Source organism: Lolium perenne, chromosome 1, assembly GCF_019359855.2.
Source record: "Lolium perenne isolate Kyuss_39 chromosome 1, Kyuss_2.0, whole genome shotgun sequence".
Taxonomy (NCBI): Eukaryota; Viridiplantae; Streptophyta; class Magnoliopsida; order Poales; family Poaceae; genus Lolium; species Lolium perenne.
The window spans coordinates 176,794,277-176,813,617 of NC_067244.2; the positions used below are offsets into that span (position 1 = coordinate 176,794,277).

The 19,341-nt window shown below is 44.0% G+C and overlaps 1 protein-coding gene across 1 annotated transcript; it reads left to right on the top strand.

The window, feature by feature from the left end:
* Positions 1 to 16,949: 16,949 nt before the first annotated feature.
* On the top strand, positions 16,950 to 19,048 carry LOC127313878 (transcription factor MYBC1). The gene has a single exon (XM_051344362.2). It carries the CDS (start codon positions 17,398 to 17,400, stop codon positions 18,355 to 18,357), a length of 960 nt encoding a protein of 319 aa, XP_051200322.1. The 5' UTR covers positions 16,950 to 17,397; the 3' UTR covers positions 18,358 to 19,048.
* The last annotated feature ends 293 nt before the right edge of the window (positions 19,049 to 19,341 follow it).

Here is a 19,341-nt window from a genome sequence, read left to right on the forward strand (position 1 = left end):
AAACATGTAGCAGAACAGTAAATAAACGGTGATTCGATATTTGGAAACAAGGCCTAGGGATCCTACTTTCACTAGTGGACACTCTCAACAATGATCACATAATAAAACTACTCTACACTCTTTTGTTGGATAACAACCACCATTCATTGTGTAGGGCTACAAGAGCTCCCTCAAGCCGGAGTTAACAAGCTCCACAACATTCGGAGTTCATATTTAAGTAACCTCTAGAGTGCATAATAGACCGTTGCAATTTAGACCGAGTACTAACATAGCATGCACACTGTCAACATCAGCTATGAAAGGGGGAATAGATCGCATCAATACTATCATAGTAATAGTTAACTTCATAATCTACAAGAGATTACAATCATAGCTTATACCAAGTACTACATGATGCACACACTGTCAACATTACATCATGGAGGAGGAATAGACTACTTTAATAACATCACTAGAGTAGCACATAGATTAATAGTGATACAAAGCTCATGATCACATAAAGATCACATGGGAGAGAGAGATGAACCACATAGCTACCAGTAGAGCCCTCAGCCTCGGGGGAGAACTACTCCCTCCTCATCATGGGAGACAGCAACGGCGATGAAGATGGCGGTGGTGTCGATGGAGATGCCTTCCGGGGGCACTTCCCCGTCCCGGTGGCGTGCTGGAATAGAGACTTATGTCCCCCGAATCTTGGCTTCGCGATGGCGGCGGCTCTGGAACTTTTCTCGTATCATGGCTTATTCCTATCGAAGTTTTAGGTCACGAGGAGTCTTATAGGCGAAGAGGCGGAGTCGGAGGGGTCCTGGGGGGCCCACACAGTAGGGGGGCGCCCCCCCTTGGCCGCGCCGCCTTGTGGGGTGGGGCCCTCCTGGCTCCCCTCTGGCCCCTCTTCGGTGCTCTGGAAGCTTCCGTGAAATATAAGATCGTGGGCCTTGATTTCGTCCAATTCCGAGAATATTTCCTTTGGAGAATTTCTGAAACCAAAAACAACAGAAAACAGCAACTGGCCCTTCGGCATCTTGTCAATAGGTTAGTGCCGGAAAATGCATAAATATGATATAAAGTGTGTATAAAACATGTGAGTATCATCATAAAAGTAGCATGGAACATAAGAAATTATAGATACGTTTGAGACGTATCATGGCTCTAAGTCAGTGTCATGATAGTCTCATAAGTTGAGCTATGGTTGACTAAGAGTTAGAGCATGCAAACAAATGAAGAATTCTATATACACCTCAAGATAGTATGATTGATCATGAGAAGATACAAGGTTGACCAATACAAAGAGTGAAGAATAGATTCAAGATTGGTCAACACATGAAGCATGAAGAATGTGCCACGAGAAGTCGTGTGGTATGGTAAGCCATGTCAATTATGCTTTATGAACTAACCCATCATATATGTTCCCTTGTATTTTCTATGTGGGGTTAGGTATCTTTCCATGGGCATGCATCAAAAGTGAGATCTCATATAGCCCATGGGAGGATGACGTCAAGTGGTGATCTTCATCAAGGTTGAGTTGGGCAAGTTCAAGTTGAGCATCTCAACAGGATCATATGCTTGAAGCTTGCCGTCCATTTGGTGATAATGGACATGTGAAGATGTGCATCAATGGAGATTCCCCATCATGGTGTATGGGGGAGAATTTGTGAGTCTTCACGAAGTAACGATGATCAAGTGAGGCATTCCGGCTTGAGTGGAGCTTGAAGAGTTATCATCAAGATCAAGCGGGACGCACAAGGCAAAGGTATGACCTTGCTAGGTTTTCCTTTTACCGGTCTCAAGGTGGTTGTTGGGAGACAGGATTATAGGATAGATAGCCGCACTATCAAGAGGGGCTTTCGGTTGGGTAACTTGATCACATCGTCTTAGGGAGTTCAACCCTTTGCATACTTTGCATATCCCTATTACTTCTTGGTGTTTCTCTGTGAGAGGTTCTTGAGCTTGTTGCTAGCTTTGCAACAAGCCCAAGTTCATCGAAAACGGAATCCGCATGCATCTTCTATTGTGTTTTCGAGTTTGGACGTATTCACCGTTTGGGAGACTCCCTCTCTAGATCTATCTAAAAATATACTGTGAGGAGTCTCCATATTTTTAGTTTTTTGGGGGTTCTATTAGTTATTATCTTTCCAACAAAATTGGTTTCATGTCAATCAGAGTCCGTGAGCATTTTCTGTTTAAAAGGAAAAGAAAAGGTCTTCAGGGTCCTGCGTATTCTGGCACTGTCGCTCGGTGCCCGCCCGGCCTAAGGTCCGGCTGGACCGGCCGTGGCAACGGCTAGTCCGACGCAAACCGGCTCCTGGACCGGTGCCAACCGGGCACTATCCAGGGAGGTCTCCAGCTTCTCCCGGTGTTGGCCCGGCGTACGGTCCGGTTTAGACCGGCCGGTCCGGCCTCACGCCCGGCCTGTGGACCGGCCTCCCCGGCGCGGACCGGCTCCTACTCCGGTGACAACCGGGGGCAGGTTCTGTATGTCCTGCACTCGCCCCGGTCTCGGCCTAGTGCACAATCCGGTGCCGACCGGATGGTCCGGCCTGTGGCCCGGTCTAACCGGCCCCTGGATCGGATGGCCCAGCCCCAGGCCCAGTTGACTGGCTTCCTCGACTGATGCTGAGATGGATGATACGTCTCCGACGTATCGATAATTTCTTATGTTCCATGCCACATTATTGATGATATCTACATGTTTTATGCATACTTTATGTCATATTCGTGCATTTTCTGGAACTAACCTATTAACAAGATGCCGAAGTGCCAGTTGCTGTTTTCTACTGTTTTTGGTTTCAGAAATCCTAGTAAGGAAATATTCTTGGAATTGGACGAAATCAACGCCCAGGGTCCTATTTTGCCACGAAGCTTCCAGAAGACCGAAGAGTCAACGAAGTGGGGCCACGAGGTGGCCAGGAGGGCAGGCGGCGCGGCCCCACCCTTGGCCGCGCCGCCCTGTCTCCTGGGCCCCTCGCGTCGCCCCCTGAACTACCCTTCCGCCTACTTAAAGCCTTAGTCGCAAAACCCCCAGTACCGAGAGCCACGATACGGAAAACCTTCCAGAGACGCCGCCGCCGCCAATCCCATCTCAGGGGATTCAGGAGATCGCCTCCGGCACCCTGCCGGAGAGGGGAATCATCTCCCGGAGGACTCTACGCCGCCCGGAGGACTCTACGCCGCCATGGTCGCCTCCGGAGTGATGTGTGAGTAGTCTACCCCTGGACTATGGGTCCATAGCAGTAGCTAGATGGTTGTCTTCTCCTCATTGTGCTTAATTGTCAGATCTTGTGAGCTGCCGAACATGATCAAGATCATCTATCTGTAATTCTATATGTTGTGTTTGTTGGGATCCGATGAATAGAGAATACCATGTTATGTTGATTATCAATTTATATCTATGTGTTGTTTATGATCTTGCATGCTCTCCGTTATTAGTAGAGGCTCTGGCCAAGTTTTTACTCTTAACTCCAAGAGGGGGTATTTATGCTCGATAGTGGGTTCATGTCTCCGTGAATGCTGGGAAGTGACAAATCTCTAAGATTATGGATGTGCTGTTGCCACTAGGGATAAAACATTGATGCTATGTCCGAGGATGTAGTTATTGATTACATTACGCGCAATACTTAATGCAATTGTCTGTTGTTAGCAACTTAATACTGGAGGGGGTTCGGATGATAACCTGAAGGTGGACTTTTTAGGCATAGATGCATGCTGGATAGCGGTCTATGTACTTTGTCGTAATGCCCAATTAAATCTCACTATACTCATCATAATATGTATGTGCATGGTCATGCCCTCCTTATTTGTCAATTGCCCAACTGTAATTTGTTCACCCAACATGTTGTTTATCTTATGGGAGAGACACCTCTAGTGAACTGTGGACCCCGGTCCAATTCTCTATACTGAAATACAATCATCGCCAATCGTTCTCTTGTTTCTGCAAACAATCATCATCCACACTATACATCTAATCCTTTTTTACAGCAAGCCGGTGAGATTGACAACCTCGCTGTTTCGTTGGGGCGTACTTGGTTTGTGTTGTGCAGGTTCCACGTTGGCGCCGGAATCCCTGGTGTTGCGCCGCACTACATCTCGCCGCCATCAACCTTCAACGTGCTTCTTGGCTCCTACTGGTTCGATTAAACCTTGGTTTCATACTGAGGGAAAACTTGCCGCTGTACGCATCACACCTTCCTCTTGGGGTTCCCAACGGTCGCGTGCTGTACGCGTATCAAGACTGTTTTCTGGCGCTGTTGCCGGGGACCTGAAGAAAAGTTACATCACAGGGATCTCTAACTCCCACGTCAACTTTGCACCAGCAACTGTTTTCTGGCGCCGTTGCCGGGGAGATCAAGACACGCTGCAAGGGGAGTCTCCACATCCCAATCTCTTTACTTTGTTTTTGTCTTGCTTAGTTTTATTTACTACTTTGTTTGCTGCACTAAATCAAAATACAAAAAAATTAGTTGCTAGTTTTACTTTATTTACTATCTTGTTTGCTATATCAAAACACAAAAAAATTAGTTACTTGCATTTACTTTATCTAGTTTGCTTTATTTACTGTCTTGCACTCTATATTAAAAATACAAAAAAAAAATTTAGTTACTTTTGTTACCATGGCTAGCTCTGAACCTGTTACTTCTTCGCCTGAAGAATTAGTCTTCACTTTTAAACAAGGGGATGAGGAGAGTTTTAAAGATGCTTGGTCTAGAATTTTTACTTCTTATCGTAAAACTGAACCTCAAATGACTCTAAGTTTGCTCCTTAGTAATTTTTATTTTGGACTTATGATTCGCTATAGATATGCCTTGGATGCTTTAGTGGGAGGAGATTTCCTTCATTGCAATGGGGATCAAGCTTTTAATGCCATAAAGAAGTTGGTTGCATCACATGATTCAGCTAATAACTTTGATTCAGCCCTTATTAGCATTTATAATAGATTAAACAATCTCGAGATAAGTACATCTCGCTTGGATGACAACTATCGCTATGTTCGTAATCGTCTTGAACAAGTTTTAGTGAACTCTGAACCTTCATTATGGGATCCTACTGTTAAAATTGTTATCGGTGATCAAACTCTTCATGCCAATTGTGATATTATGTCTGAATTTTGCCTTATACCTGAGAGCATTTATAAATCTTTGAAACTTTGGGGAGTTGATGAAGGAGGAGAAGAAATAACTCTTATTGATAACTCTGTTATAATTCCTAAGGGAATAGCCGCAGGTGTGCATACAACCATTCTTGGAAGAACAATATCCATTGATTATCTTGTTATTGAATGTGTAGGGACAGGACAAATCACACTCGGAAGATCCCTGCTGAAACTATTGGGAGCAGTCATAGATATGGGAGAAGGCACCCTGAAATTCACCTCTACACCGGGGGGAAGTCATATATTTCCTAAATCAAAGAGAAAGAAAAAGAACAAGAAAGGTAAGGGTAAAGCCCAAGGTAAGGTTGATACACCATCTCTTGATAAAACTTGATACACACTTTCTGCGCCTAGCTGAAAGGCGTTAAAGAAAAGCGCTTATGGGAGACAACCCATGTTTTTACTACAGTAATTTTGTTTTTATTTTGTGTCTTGGAAGTTGTTTACTACTGTAGCAACCTCTCCTTATCTTAGTTTAGTGTTTTGTTGTGCCAAGTAAAGTCGTTGATAGTAAGGTTCATACTAGATTTGGATTACTGCGCAGAAACAGATTTCTTTGCTGTCACGAATCTGGGCAAAATTCTCTGTAGGTAACTCAGAAACTTATGCCAATTTACGTGAGTGATCCTCAGATATGTACGCAACTTTCATTAAATTTGAGCATTTTCATTTGAGCAAGTCTGGTGCCTCAATAAAATTCGTCAATACGAACTGTTCTGTTTTGACAGATTCTGCCTTTTATTTCGCATTGCCTGTTTTGTTATGTTCGATGGATATTTCGGTTCCATTGACTTTCAGTAGCTTTGTGCAATGTTCAGAAGTGTTAAGAATGATTATGTCACCTCTGAACATGTATATTTTGATTGTGCACTAACCCTCTAATGAGTTGTTTTGAGTTTGGTGTGGAGGAAGTTTTCAAGGATCAAGAGAGGGAGATGATACAACATGATCAAGGAGAGTGAAAGCTCTAAGCTTGGGGATGCCCCGGAGGTTCACCCCTGCATATATCAAGAAGACTCAAGCGTCTAAGCTTGGGGATGCCCAAGGCATCCCCTTCTTCATCGACAACATTATCAGGTTCATCCCCTGAAACTATATTTTTATTCCGTCACATCTTATGTGCTTTGCTTGGAGCGTCAGTTTGTTTTTGTTTTTGTTTTTGTTTTGTTTGAATAAAATGGATCCTAGCATTCTTTGTGTGGGAGAGAGACACGCTCCGCTGTTGCATATGGACAAGTATGTCCTTAGGCTTTACTCATAATATTCGTGGCGAAGTTTCTTCTTCGTTAAATTGTTGTATGGTTGGAAACAGGAAATGTTGCATGTGGTAGTGTATAATAAAATACTTGTAGAACATTGAGCTTTGATAACTTGATTCTTTGCAAATGTTTTGAGGTATTTAGATGGTAAGGCTTGCTGGATAAATAAGTTAAAATTAGTAGTGGATTGTTGTCTTTAAGCTTGTGCCGTACTACAAACTCTATTTAAATAGTTGAAGGCGTAGTTGGATTTGATAGCATTCCATGTCTGAGAGTTCATCGTAATAACTAAGTTGTGCTGAAGGTCGAGGGAGCTAGCGGGGTACTTGTGCCACCGTGAACGGCCCTCCTTGGAGTGAATTTTAATCATGCTCTTAATGATGAACCTGCTAGTTGTTTGCAATAAGCTTGTGAGTTCTTTTTGACTAATGTTAAGCTACGGTTTTTGGCACTTCCACCATCTAAATTTGCTAGCCTCTTCGGTACTGTGCATTGCCTTTTGCTCACATTGAGAATTGTGCATACTTCGCCGGTACATCCAAACCCGTGGGGGAACTTTCTCTTGTTCTCCTACACATAAGCCCATACATCTCCTCAAAACAGCCACCATACCTACCTACCACAGCATTTCCATAGCTGTTCCGAGATATATTGCCATGCAACATCCATTTTAAATTACATGCCATGTTGTCGTTTATTATTTATATATTGCTTTGCATGATCATATACAGCTGATGTGTGGTTTACCCATGTTACGCTAGATCATTGCACATCCTGCTACACTGGCAGAGGCATACAGTTTCATACATCATGTTTCATTCATTATGAGTTATTTGTACCAAAAAGTGTGTTGCCATATTAGAATGTTGCCCCTAAAAATGAAAAGAGCCGTGGAGGCCATCAAAAAGAAAAAAAAGAAGAAAGAAAGAAAAAAATGAAAAGAAAGAAAAAAGGAAAAAAGGAAAAAAAGAGAATAAAAGAAAAAAGGGGCAGCATTACTATCTTTTATCCACACTTGTGCTCATGTTTTAGCACCCGCATTATTCATAGTCATCATTTGTGCTCATGTTTAGCACCTACATTCATATGAGAGAGTTTTCATGTTTTACTAGTATAACTATGTGGGGAATTTACACTATAGTACTTGGGTTGTATATTCCAATGATGAGCCTCCTCAAAAGTGCTCTAGGTCTTCGTGAGCAACCAAGTTGGATGCACCCCCACTAGTTCCATTGGAGATCTTTCATACACATATAGCTCTATGTGCATCCGTTGCATGACAATCACTACTCCTTGCATAGCATCGATCATAAGGCTTCCTCTTGTCTAATGGTCATTTACAGCTTTGCAAGCCTTTCTTCCATTTGGCCTTCCAAACCCCCATTAACGTTCTTTATGCCGTAACATCCTGGTGCTAATACCAAATGCTTGCGCTCACCGGTTGAGTAGACTTCGAAACAGTTGATTCATGACGTTCATGTTTATGTTTACTTGACTGAATCCTTCTTATGTTGTGAAAATTTACTTGATGCTTGGAATGAAGGATAGAACTTCTATGCTGAATACTTAATACATCTTTAATGAACTTTGTACGGTTGCATGTCTTTAAAGCAATAGTTCATGAAAACTTCTAGCTTGTCTAACTCTTGCATTATCATCTCTTATATCAATATAGACACTTGCTTTGAATGATTTGATCTCAGCTCATATGCTTTACAATAGTATGATCAAGGTTATGATGGCATGTCACTCCAGAAATTATCTTTGTTTATCGTTTACCTGCTCGGGACGAGCAGAAACTAAGCTTGGGGATGCTGATACGTCTCCGACGTATCGATAATTTCTTATGTTCCATGCCACATTATTGATGATATCTACATGTTTTATGCATACTTTATGTCATATTCGTGCATTTTCTGGAACTAACCTATTAACAAGATGCCGAAGTGCCAGTTGCTGTTTTCTGCTGTTTTTGGTTTCAGAAATCCTAGTAAGGAAATATTCTCGGAATTGGACGAAATCAACGCCCAGGGTCCTATTTTGCCACGAAGCTTCGAGAAGACCAAAGAGTCAACGAAGTGGGGCCACGAGGTGGCCAGGAGGGCAGGCGGCGCGGCCAAGCCTGGGCCCCTCGCGTCGCCCCCTGGCCTACCCTTCCGCCTACTTAAAGCCTTCATCGCGAAACCCCCAGTACCGAGAGCCACGATACGGAAAACCTTCCAGAGACGCCGCCGCCGCCAATCCCATCTCGGGGGATTCAGGAGATCGCCTCGGCACCTGCGCCGGAGAGGGGAATCATCTCCCGGAGGACTCTACGCCGCCATGGTCGCCTCCGGAGTGATGTGTGAGTAGTCTACCCCTGGACTATGGGTCCATAGCAGTAGCTAGATGGTTGTCTTCTCCTCATTGTGCTTAATTGTCGGATCTTGTGAGCTGCCGAACATGATCAAGATCATCTATCTGTAATTCTATATGTTGTGTTTGTTGGGATCCGATGAATAGAGAATACCATGTTATGTTGATTATCAATTTATATCTATGTGTTGTTTATGATCTTGCATGCTCTCCGTTATTAGTAGAGGCTATGGCCAAGTTTTTACTCTTAACTCCAAGAGGGGGTATTTATGCTCGATAGTGGGTTCATGTCTCCGTGAATCTGGGGAAGTGACAGAAATCTCTAAGATTATGGATGTGCTGTTGCCACTAGGGATAAAACATTGATGCTATGTCCGAGGATGTAGTTATTGATTACATTACGCGCAATACTTAATGCAATTGTCTGTTGTTAGCAACTTAATACTGGAGGGGGTTCGGATGATAACTTGAAGGTGGACTTTTTAGGCATAGATGCATGCTGGATAGCGGTCTATGTACTTTGTCGTAATGCCCAATTAAATCTCACTATACTCATCATAATATGTATGTGCATGGTCATGCCCTCCTTATTTGTCAATTGCCCAACTGTAATTTGTTCACCCAACATGCTGTTTATCTTATGGGAGAGACACCTCTAGTGAACTGTGGACCCCGGTCCAATTCTCTATACTGAAATACAATCTACTGCAATACTGTTCTACTGTTTTCTGCAAACAATCATCATCCACACTATACATCTAATCCTTTGTTACAGCAAGCCGGTGAGATTGACAACCTCGCTGTTTCGTTGGGGCAAAGTACTTGGTTTGTGTTGTGCAGGTTCCACGTTGGCGCCGGAATCCCTGGTGTTGCGCCGCACTACATCTCGCCGCCATCAACCTTCAACGTGCTTCTTGGCTCCTACTGGTTCGATTAAACCTTGGTTTCATACTAAGGGAAAACTTGCCGCTGTACGCATCACACCTTCCTCTTGGGGTTCCCAACGGTCACGTGCTGTACGCATATCAAGACTGTTTTCTGGCGCCGTTGCCGGGGACCTGAAGAAAAGTTACATCACAGGGATCTCTAACTCCCACGTCAACTTTGCGCCAGCAATGGACACTTCCCAACGGTTAGATTTCGGCTTGGGCTATAAATATGCCTTCTTCCACCTTTGTCTCAGTCAGTTCTTCCACTCTCTCTCCTCCATTGTTGACTTTGAAGAACTTGCCTTATCTCTTGATTCCCCCATGATTCTTGCTCATTCTTGAGGGATCTAAGAGAGAAGATCAAGATCTACAATCCCCACTAATCCATTTCTCCTCTAAGTGAGGGGAACCCTTTGGATCTAGATCTTGGAGTCATTTGTTGATTTTCTCTTAGTTCTTCCTCTCTAATATCATCCTAGCATTTGTTGCTTTGGTGGGATTTGAGTGTGAAGGATTTGAACACCTTTGATGTTCTTGCTTTGCATCATTGCATAGTGTTGAGCTCTCCACCATAATTAGTTCGAGTGAGAGACCGTGAGCTTGTTACTCTTGGAGGGAGACCTCCTAGTTGGCTTGGCGGTTGGTGCTCTGGTGATCTCTTCAAGGAAGATTGTGAAGAGGCCCGAACTTCTCCTTCGTGGAGCTTGTGAAGTGGTTTTGGAGCTTGCCATCTCCGGAGTGGAGGAAAACCTAACCATAAGGAAAGGGCCATTATCCTTCGTGGGTTTGGCTCGGAGAAGAAGGTGAGCCTTCGTGGCGTTGGGAAATCCTTCGTGGGATCCCCTCCTCTCCAAATGTGACGTACCTTGTTGCAAAGGAAGGGAACACAGGAATACATCTTCGTCTCCGCATGCCTCGGTTATTTCTATACCCGAGTTTACTTTCCTTGTGATAGCCATCGAGCTTGAAGTATCTATTATATCTTGTTATCACTTGTTATTCATATATATTGTGCATATCTTGCTTAGCTCTAGTTGTTGTTGTTGCATTTAGTTGAGCCTAGCTTATTTAGGATTTGTGCTTGTGAAATAAACATTAGTTTAGTTCCGCATTCTTACAAGCCAAATCCGTAAGAGTTTTTAAACGTCTATTCACCCCCCTCTAGGCGACATCTCGTCCTTTCAGGTACCTTCTGCCTGATATGACACTTAAAACACTGCCATAACTAATCCTTATTCATGCTTTATTGTGTTTCTACATATTAAAAATGCTTAAGTCATGGATGAGCTGTGTATCTGGTTTAAACCTGACATCTGGTAATTCTTAATGCCATATTACTTTATGTTACCACCTATAACATGTATGCTTTTTTATCTTTTTCCAGTGGTGACTCGGAACCTGACTATCTGAAATTCTTATTCCATGCAAAGCAACATCTAGTTGGTTCAAATCTGATATCTGATCAATATTAGTGTATTATTCTTTTGGTAGCTCAACTACTTTCATCATTTGATACCGACTGACTTGGTCTTAAATATGATACCTAAACACATATTAATAACAATGGAGTACGAAGGCTATAATTTCAGCTACTAGACAAGCCTAAAGTGACATGCATGTTAACCAGGAGTCGCAAACGCAAGAGAAGGACCTGAAGTGAGTGTGTGCAATGAGCTAATGTAAATCCATGCTTACTACATGCTACATGTTTCATAAATAAGTTTGTGTTTATTTCTGCTACGTTTGTTATTTGATCTCTACAACAGGTAATACATGTTTGCATCGTTCTTTGTTGTAGCAGCGCTTTTTTGCAATATTATCATGATGCAATTGTAAGGAAGCAAGCCTCATCAGAAGAGAGGATCGAAAAAATGTTCTGACCTTTCTTTCGATGCATCCTCTCATGACTGTTAGCCTCGACCAGTCCTTACAAATGATAAATATCTCAATGTTGCATTGTATGCAGAAAAAGGGTGTTGCTGCTCTTAGATACGTAATATGTTGAGAAAGATCATAAATGATTTAATCAAGCCGATTTCCAATCAACATGTTATTGATGAAGCCAAGAGAAATCCTTCCTGCTCATATGCAATATTTTTTTATATTTGGGAAGTCTAATCTTTACTTAATTTTTTTATCTGTAAAAGTAATTAGTTTAATTTGTTGTTTAAATTCTTATTTAAACAAAATACCAACCATTACTGGGCCGCTTTTATAGGACCAAATGACTCTTGGAAATTAAAGAAAAAATATGCTACAACAAGAAACACTAATAGGATATTGAAAGACAGTCATTGCAATGAGCAGTTCTGGCCTGCTCGGTTTAATGGGGTGTTCTAGGCTTTCCCATCTGGGCAAGAACAATAACATGCTAGAAACATGATGGCTATTGATGGGTCGTCCCGTCTAATTTGAGAATGTCTTAAATGGGTCAGCCCATGTAATGAGCTCTACGTTGGACGGGCCGACTAGTAAAATGGTAAAAGGCTAGTCCAACAAGATTTAGATACTCCTAGATGGGTCGAGCCTATAAGTAGGAGGCCACCGTTGGGCCGTCTCATTTAGACTCTGCAAGCATTAGTTGGGCTGGTCCAGTTAAGCTTGGCATGCCTTATTTGATCCGGTCCATTTAAGCACAAAGGTCTTGATGCGTCGGCCCATTTAAACACATACCTACTGATGAGCCGACCCATTTAAACACAGGTTTTGATGGGTCAACCCATTTAAACAGGCCTTGATGGGCCGACCTATGTCAACACATATGTACTGATGGGCCAACCCAGTCAAACAAGTATTGATTGGTGGTCTAGCCCATCTGAACACATATCCTAATGGGCTATCCGATTAAGGAAGTAGGTCTTCATGGGTCAGCTCAATTAAGGTCTCGTTTGGATCCCAATGGGCCTAAGATGGTCTGATCTCCTTAAGACATAGCAGGCCTTGTGTGGGCCTGTCATCTACCATGGATTTTCACCCAGTTGATGGCGTTACCGGCCATTTAACGACGTCTTCCATATGTCAGTTATCATGATGTCAGCAGCCAATGACCTCCCGAAATCTCTCTTGCCACGGCCCAGTTTTTCGTGGCTAAAGGCTCCTCAACTGCCACGGACCGAATAATCCGTGGTGGATCCTTAAGAGGCGCGATATACACCATAGAAGCCATTTCGTAGGCTATGACTCATCAACCACGAAAAAAACCACTTAGTCAACATTTTTTCGTCGTGATAGGTAACAACTTTTTTGTGGTGTGATTTCAATCATAACATCATAATAGCACATACCATCGATCAGTCAAACATGATTTTCAGATAAACATCTAGTAAAAGAGACAAGCCCCCTCTATAGTTGACACCCTAGCTAGCATGGTCCCATGATTAAACAGGAAAGTAGAAACAAACAAAAAAACCCTGAAAACCATATGCAGAAGAAGAGGTCCTGCAACACAGGAAACCGATGCATCATATTTAATGCAACTTTCTAGAGAAATGAAATGTTAGATATCAAAAATTAGATACATACATTTAGTTTCCAGATGTACGGATCATTAATTCCTTCCAATTTATGGGTTCAGTGTCAATCCTCGAGGTTATGGGCTTGGGTTGCACTATCTAAAGTAAGTTTTTCCGACAAATGAATTAAATCAAACACTGCAGTAGTTCTTACCATAAATCCAGACAAACATGAAAAAAACATCCAATTAAACAGCGCCTCCCTCCTAGCGTTTGACACCCCCGTTTGCATGAGTAGAAGAAAAACTCATAAAAAAATATGCCACAGTAGAGGTCCTACAATCCAAGAAATCATCATATCTCTTTAATGCCACAGTCGAGAACAACAATGAGATATCTCAGATATAAAAAAGTAGATTCGTACATTTAGTGTCCGCCATGTATGGACTCGGTCTTGGCCTAGCATGTGAGCGAGTATTCATTACTGCCAAACTTAATTGTGGGTTCACTTTTGATCTATTTTAGTGTCCGCCATGTATAGATTTATTTCGAGCTTGGATTGCACTATCTAAATCTATCTAAATCTATTTTCCTAATAAATGGCTTCAATCATAACATCGTAATACCACTTACCATCGATCCGTAAAACATGATGTTCAAATAAAATCTAGTCAAACAGACACCCCCTCTATACTTGGTACCCTAGCTAGCAACGACCCATGATTAAAGAGGAAAGTAGAAACAAAAAAACATGAAACCCATCTGCAGAAGTAGAGGTCCTACAACCGATGTATCATCTTTAGTACAACGGCCGAGAAAAATGAAATATCAAAGGTACATACATTCATGGTTTGAAATCTACGAATCACTAATTCATTCCGGATTTATGGGCTCAATGTCAATCCTCCAGGTTTTGTTATGGGCTTTGGTTGCACTATATAAAGTTATCTTTCCAACAAATGAATTCAATCAAACACTACAATATTACTTACCAACTATCCTGACAAACATGTAACAACCATCCAATTAAACGGTGACCTTCCTCCTACGTTTGACACCCCCGTTGGAATAAGTCCATGATTTAAGTAGAACAAAAAAATCATAAAATAATATGCCATAGTAGAGGTCCTATAATCCAAGAAATCGATGTACCATCTTTAATTCCACAGTCAAGAACACAAATGAAATATCTCAGATATGAAAACGTAGATACGTACATTTAGTGTCCGCCATCTCCAAACTGGGTCTTGGCCCAGTGTGTGAGCGAGTATTCACTTTTTCCAAACTTATGGTTTTACTTTTGATCATACATATTTATTTTGAGCTTGGATTGCACTATCTAAATCTATTTTCCCAACAAATGATTTCAATCAAACATCGTAATAGCACTTACCATCGACCAGTCAAACTTGGTGTTCAAATAAACATCTAGTCAAACAGACCCCCCATTATACTTGGCACCCATCTAGCTAGTATCGGCCCATGATTAAAGAGGAACAAAGAAACAATAAACCATGAAAACCATATGCATTAGTAGAGTTTATATTGCACATAAAACGATGCATGATCTTTAATGCAATGGTCGAGAAAAATGAAATAACGAAGATATCGAAAAGTAGATACATATATTTAGTGTCCAACATCTACGGGCCAATAATTCCTTCCAGATTTATAGGTTTTTATAGGTTCAGTTTCAGTCCTCGGGGTTTACTGTGGGCCTAATTGCACTATCCAAAGTTATTTTCCAACAACTAAAGTCATTAATAACACTAAAAGTAGTAATTACCATCTATCTAGTCAAACATGGTAAAAAATCCAATCAACCAGAAACCTCCCTTCTATGTTTGACACCCTTGCTGGCATGATCCATGATTTAAGTAGAACAAAAATTCATGAAAAATATGCCACCGTAGAGGTCTTACAATCCAATAATTCACCGTACCGTCTTTCATGCCATGCTCAGTAAACAAAATAAAATGTCTCCCATATCAAAAAGTAGGTACATAAATTTAGTGTCCGCCCTCTCGGTAGTGGTTCTTGGCCTAGTGCCTATGCGAGTATTCACTCCTTTGAAACTTATGTGTTCAGTTTTGATCATACATATTTATTTCAAGTTTGGATTGCACTATTCAAATCTATTTTCCCAACAAATGATTTCAATCATAACATCATAATAGCACTTACAATCGATCAGTCAAACATGATGTTCAAATAAATATCTAGTCAAACAACACACCCTCTATACTTGGCACCGTAGCTAGCATCAACCCATGATTAAAGAGGAAACTAGAAACCATGAGAACCATCTAGGGAGTAGAGGTCCTACAACACAAGAAACCGGGGATTTCATCTTTAATGCAACGATTAAGAAAAAATGAAATATCTAAGATATCTAAAAGTAGATACATACATTTAGTGCCAGATATCTACAGATTAATTCATGAAACATGATAAAAGAAAATGGTCCAATGAAAGGGGGACCTCCCTCCCAAGCTTGACACCTCCGTTGGTGTGAGTCCATGAATAAAGTAGAAACAAAAATTCATGAAACAACATGCCAAAGTAGAGGTCATACAATCTAAGAAACCGTCTAATAAGGACAAAAACGAAATATCTCAGATATCAAAAAGTAGATACGTACATTTAGTGTCCGCCATCTCCTGACTCGGACTTGGCTACTTGGCTTAGTGTATAAGCGAGTATTCATTTCTTCCGAGTTTCAATGATACATATTTATTTTGAGCTTTGATTGCACTATCTGAAGTTACTATCTCCCCAACCGGTTAGTTCGATGGTAACATTCTGATTGCACTTACCGTTGATCGGTCAAACGTGATGCTCAGATAAACATCCCAATTAAAGATGAGGTATACAAATAAAAATCTAGGAAAATCATATATCTGTTTAATGGCCACGATTCGAGGACAAAACAAAAATTGTATCGTGTCTTTCTCAATTACGATAACGCTCTTTTCTATGGGAAAAAGATCAATGTTTTATCTGACTATGGATGAGATATACTATGTAACTATGATGGCACATATTTCTCTTTATAAATAAACGGTGCAGAATGCTGCAACCCAAAATTATGCTCAGTGAGTCTCTTCTGCAGCCTTTTATACTACCAGGTAAACTTTTTTATTAACCAGAAAGAAGTAGGGTGCACCCTTAGATGCATTCACCCCTTGACCCAACAACCGATCCAAAATCCTACATTCCTAGATGCTCGAGGCGCTGTACCTGCAGCAGGAGGAGGTCGGTACGACGAGATCCAGCCCTCCCTTTGCATAGATCCACGCACGATCCGTCCATCCAACAGCAGGCAGGCAGGCAACGCGAGGGATTATCTACCTCGAGCACAACACATACACACACACGAGGCACACGAGAGATTCCCGGCTGTAGAGAGAGGGACAGACAGAGGATGTGATCCGGCTCCGGCATGCCCACCCGCATCAGGACAAACACAACTCCAGCTAAGATGATATCTCCTCGACCTCGTCCTCGTCCCGTCTGATCGATCTCGCGTCTACTACTACTACCGTAATTCCCCATCTGCCAGGCCCCATCTGCTCGGATCCCTCCCTCGTCTTTTTCCAGTGTTTTTATTTTGTCGCCCTCTTTCCTTTCTGCCCGGAAATCCTGGAAAAAAAACAAATTCGTTGGATTTATCTTATGCCCACTTTTTTTTCGTGTTTCTCTGTCTAGGCTGATAGGGGAGGAGAATCAGAGCTGAGAAGGCAACATCAACTAGCGAGCAAACAAACAAAGGAACCAAAGATAACACAAAAATAGCTTTAAGGCCAGAGACAGAGGCAGAGGCCAGAGGGCAGAGGGCAGCCCACTAATTAAACAAGCATCAGTCCCGAACTCATCAAGATACTCTCCTCTCTCTCTCTCACTCATCAGTCTAGAGAGAGAGAAGGGAGGGAGGGGGAGAAAAGGTGTGAGCAGATTGATAGATAGATAAAGAGAGAGAGAAAGCTGGGGATATCTCATATCATAGATAGCACAGCAGCGGTAGCAGCGGGGGAGCAGAGAGGCTGCACAAACTAGAACTAGGGAGGGAGAGAGGAGAGAGAAGAGACGAAAGCTTAGAAGAAGAGAGATCCACCTCGAACCAAGTAACCTCCCTCGCCTCTCTTCCTTCCTCCGCTCTCTCGCTTCCCGCAAGCCACTGGTGGAGTACCGCGGCAAGCCAAAGGCAAAGGGAATTGCTTTCCTCTGCTCCGCTCCCGGCACCTGAGGAGACGACGATGAGGGAGGAGGAGGAGCCCAGCTGGTTCGCGCGCTTCGACGAGGACCTGCCGGCGCCCGACGAGCTCATGCCGCTCTCGCAGTCGCTCATCACGCGCGACCTCGCCGCCGCCTTCGACATCCCCACGCACGCCGGCCCCGGCCCCGGCGGCCTGCCCTCCGGCGCCGCCGACGGCGCTGGCGGCCAGGACATGAACGGCGGCGGCGCGTCGTCCGCCGCCGGGTCCAGCGGCGGCGGCGGGGGCGGCGGCGGCAACGGCGACGAGCCGGCCAGGACGCTCAAGCGGCCGCGCCTCGTGTGGACGCCGCAGCTGCACAAGCGCTTCGTGGACGCCGTCGCCCACCTCGGCATCAAGAACGCCGTGCCCAAGACCATAATGCAGCTCATGAGCGTCGACGGCCTCACGCGCGAGAACGTCGCCTCCCACCTCCAGAAGTACCGCCTCTACCTCAAGCGCATGCAGGGCCTCGGCAACGGCGGCGGCGGCGGCAGCCACTCCTCCGGCTCGGGCGGCACCGACGCCGCCACCGAGCACCTCTTCGCCACGGGCCCGTCCCCGTTCCTCCCGCCCGGCCGCGGCCCCGCCGGCCCCGACCCCTACAACAGCGCACCCTACGCGCCCATGCCCGCCGCGCACCACCACCACCACCAGGTCCACCACCCGTCGCAGATCGGCCACTTCCACCACCCCGCCGCGCGCCCGCTCGCCCACTACGGCGCCGGCCCGGGCAGCGGCGCCGGATTCGACCACGGCTTCCTCAGCCGCGCCGTCGCCGGCGGCGCGCCCGTCGGACCGCCCGCGATGCACCACCGCATGGTCGGCGCCGGGGCCGCCATGGGGATGATGGCGCCCTCCTCCTTCGCCGACGACCTCGACCTCGGATCCCGCGGTGGCGGAGGCGGTGCCGTGGGCGGACGCCGCGAGCTCACCCTGTTCCCGACTTCCGGGGACCACTGAGTCTACACATCGACGGCATCCATCGGGTGGCATCCGTCCTCGTCGATCGGGTATATAAAATTCGTTTTCCCCTCTGCCGCCCGCCGCTGCTACTCCCCACAGATCGGCAGACAAACCAAGCAAGATTCGCCGCATCGTTATAGAGGCCAAGAATTCTCTGGGTAGTAGCGCTCTGCCATCCCATCCAATCCATATTTCTTTCTACCCCTCTCTCTCTCTCTACCTCTTGTGTTCTTGTGTTCTGCTGCTATTTGTCATTGTTCTTACAGTACTGTTGATGACATAAAACCTAGCCCTAGAGACCGATTATTTTAGAAGGCAAGAAAAAGTTGTGAAAAATTGCTACTCAATTTCATGTTCATTCTCCAAGGAAAAACTCAATCTTTGTGAACGAACGAATTGAGCCCCCCATGATCCAGGGCTCACTTTGCTCTGCTCGTTTCGGTGGTGACTGTCACCTGTGTGTGTCCAAGTGGGTGATGCAGCCATTTGCATGTGAGCTGTGATGACCCCTACAAAGAGGTGATGCAATCAACTTGTACCGTTGCAGATTGCATACATAGGTGATACATAGGCAGGGGAGTTGAATAATGTATGGACCCACCCCGCCCTGGAGATGATTAAGTTTGAGGATTAAGTTTGTACTGGCATGGTGACATTGTCGAGCTCAGATCATCTGAGATTCCCAAGATCTTCATAGCTATACCTATCTCATTCCTCCTTTCGGCTTCCTCTGCTGCTAAGAACATGACGATCAGCGCAACCCAAGTTGGAGTTTCTTGTAGTAACCATATGTAAATCTGCCTGCTCCATTCGGAAAGCTTTTTTCTTTTTGTAAGCCCTCAGAGAAAAAGGATAACTTTCTTGAATTGTGCCAGTACTTATGTTCACCTAAACTATGTTCAAGTCAATATTTTCATGCTCTGCCTACAGAATGCATGATTGTGCCATCTTCACTACACCTATACTCCAGTACCAATGGAG

Excerpts from the sequence above, each read along its gene's own strand:
- LOC127313878 (XM_051344362.2), top strand. The coding sequence starts at position 17,398 with ATGAGGGAGGAGGAGGAGCCCAGCTGGTTCGCGCGCTTCGACGAGGAC.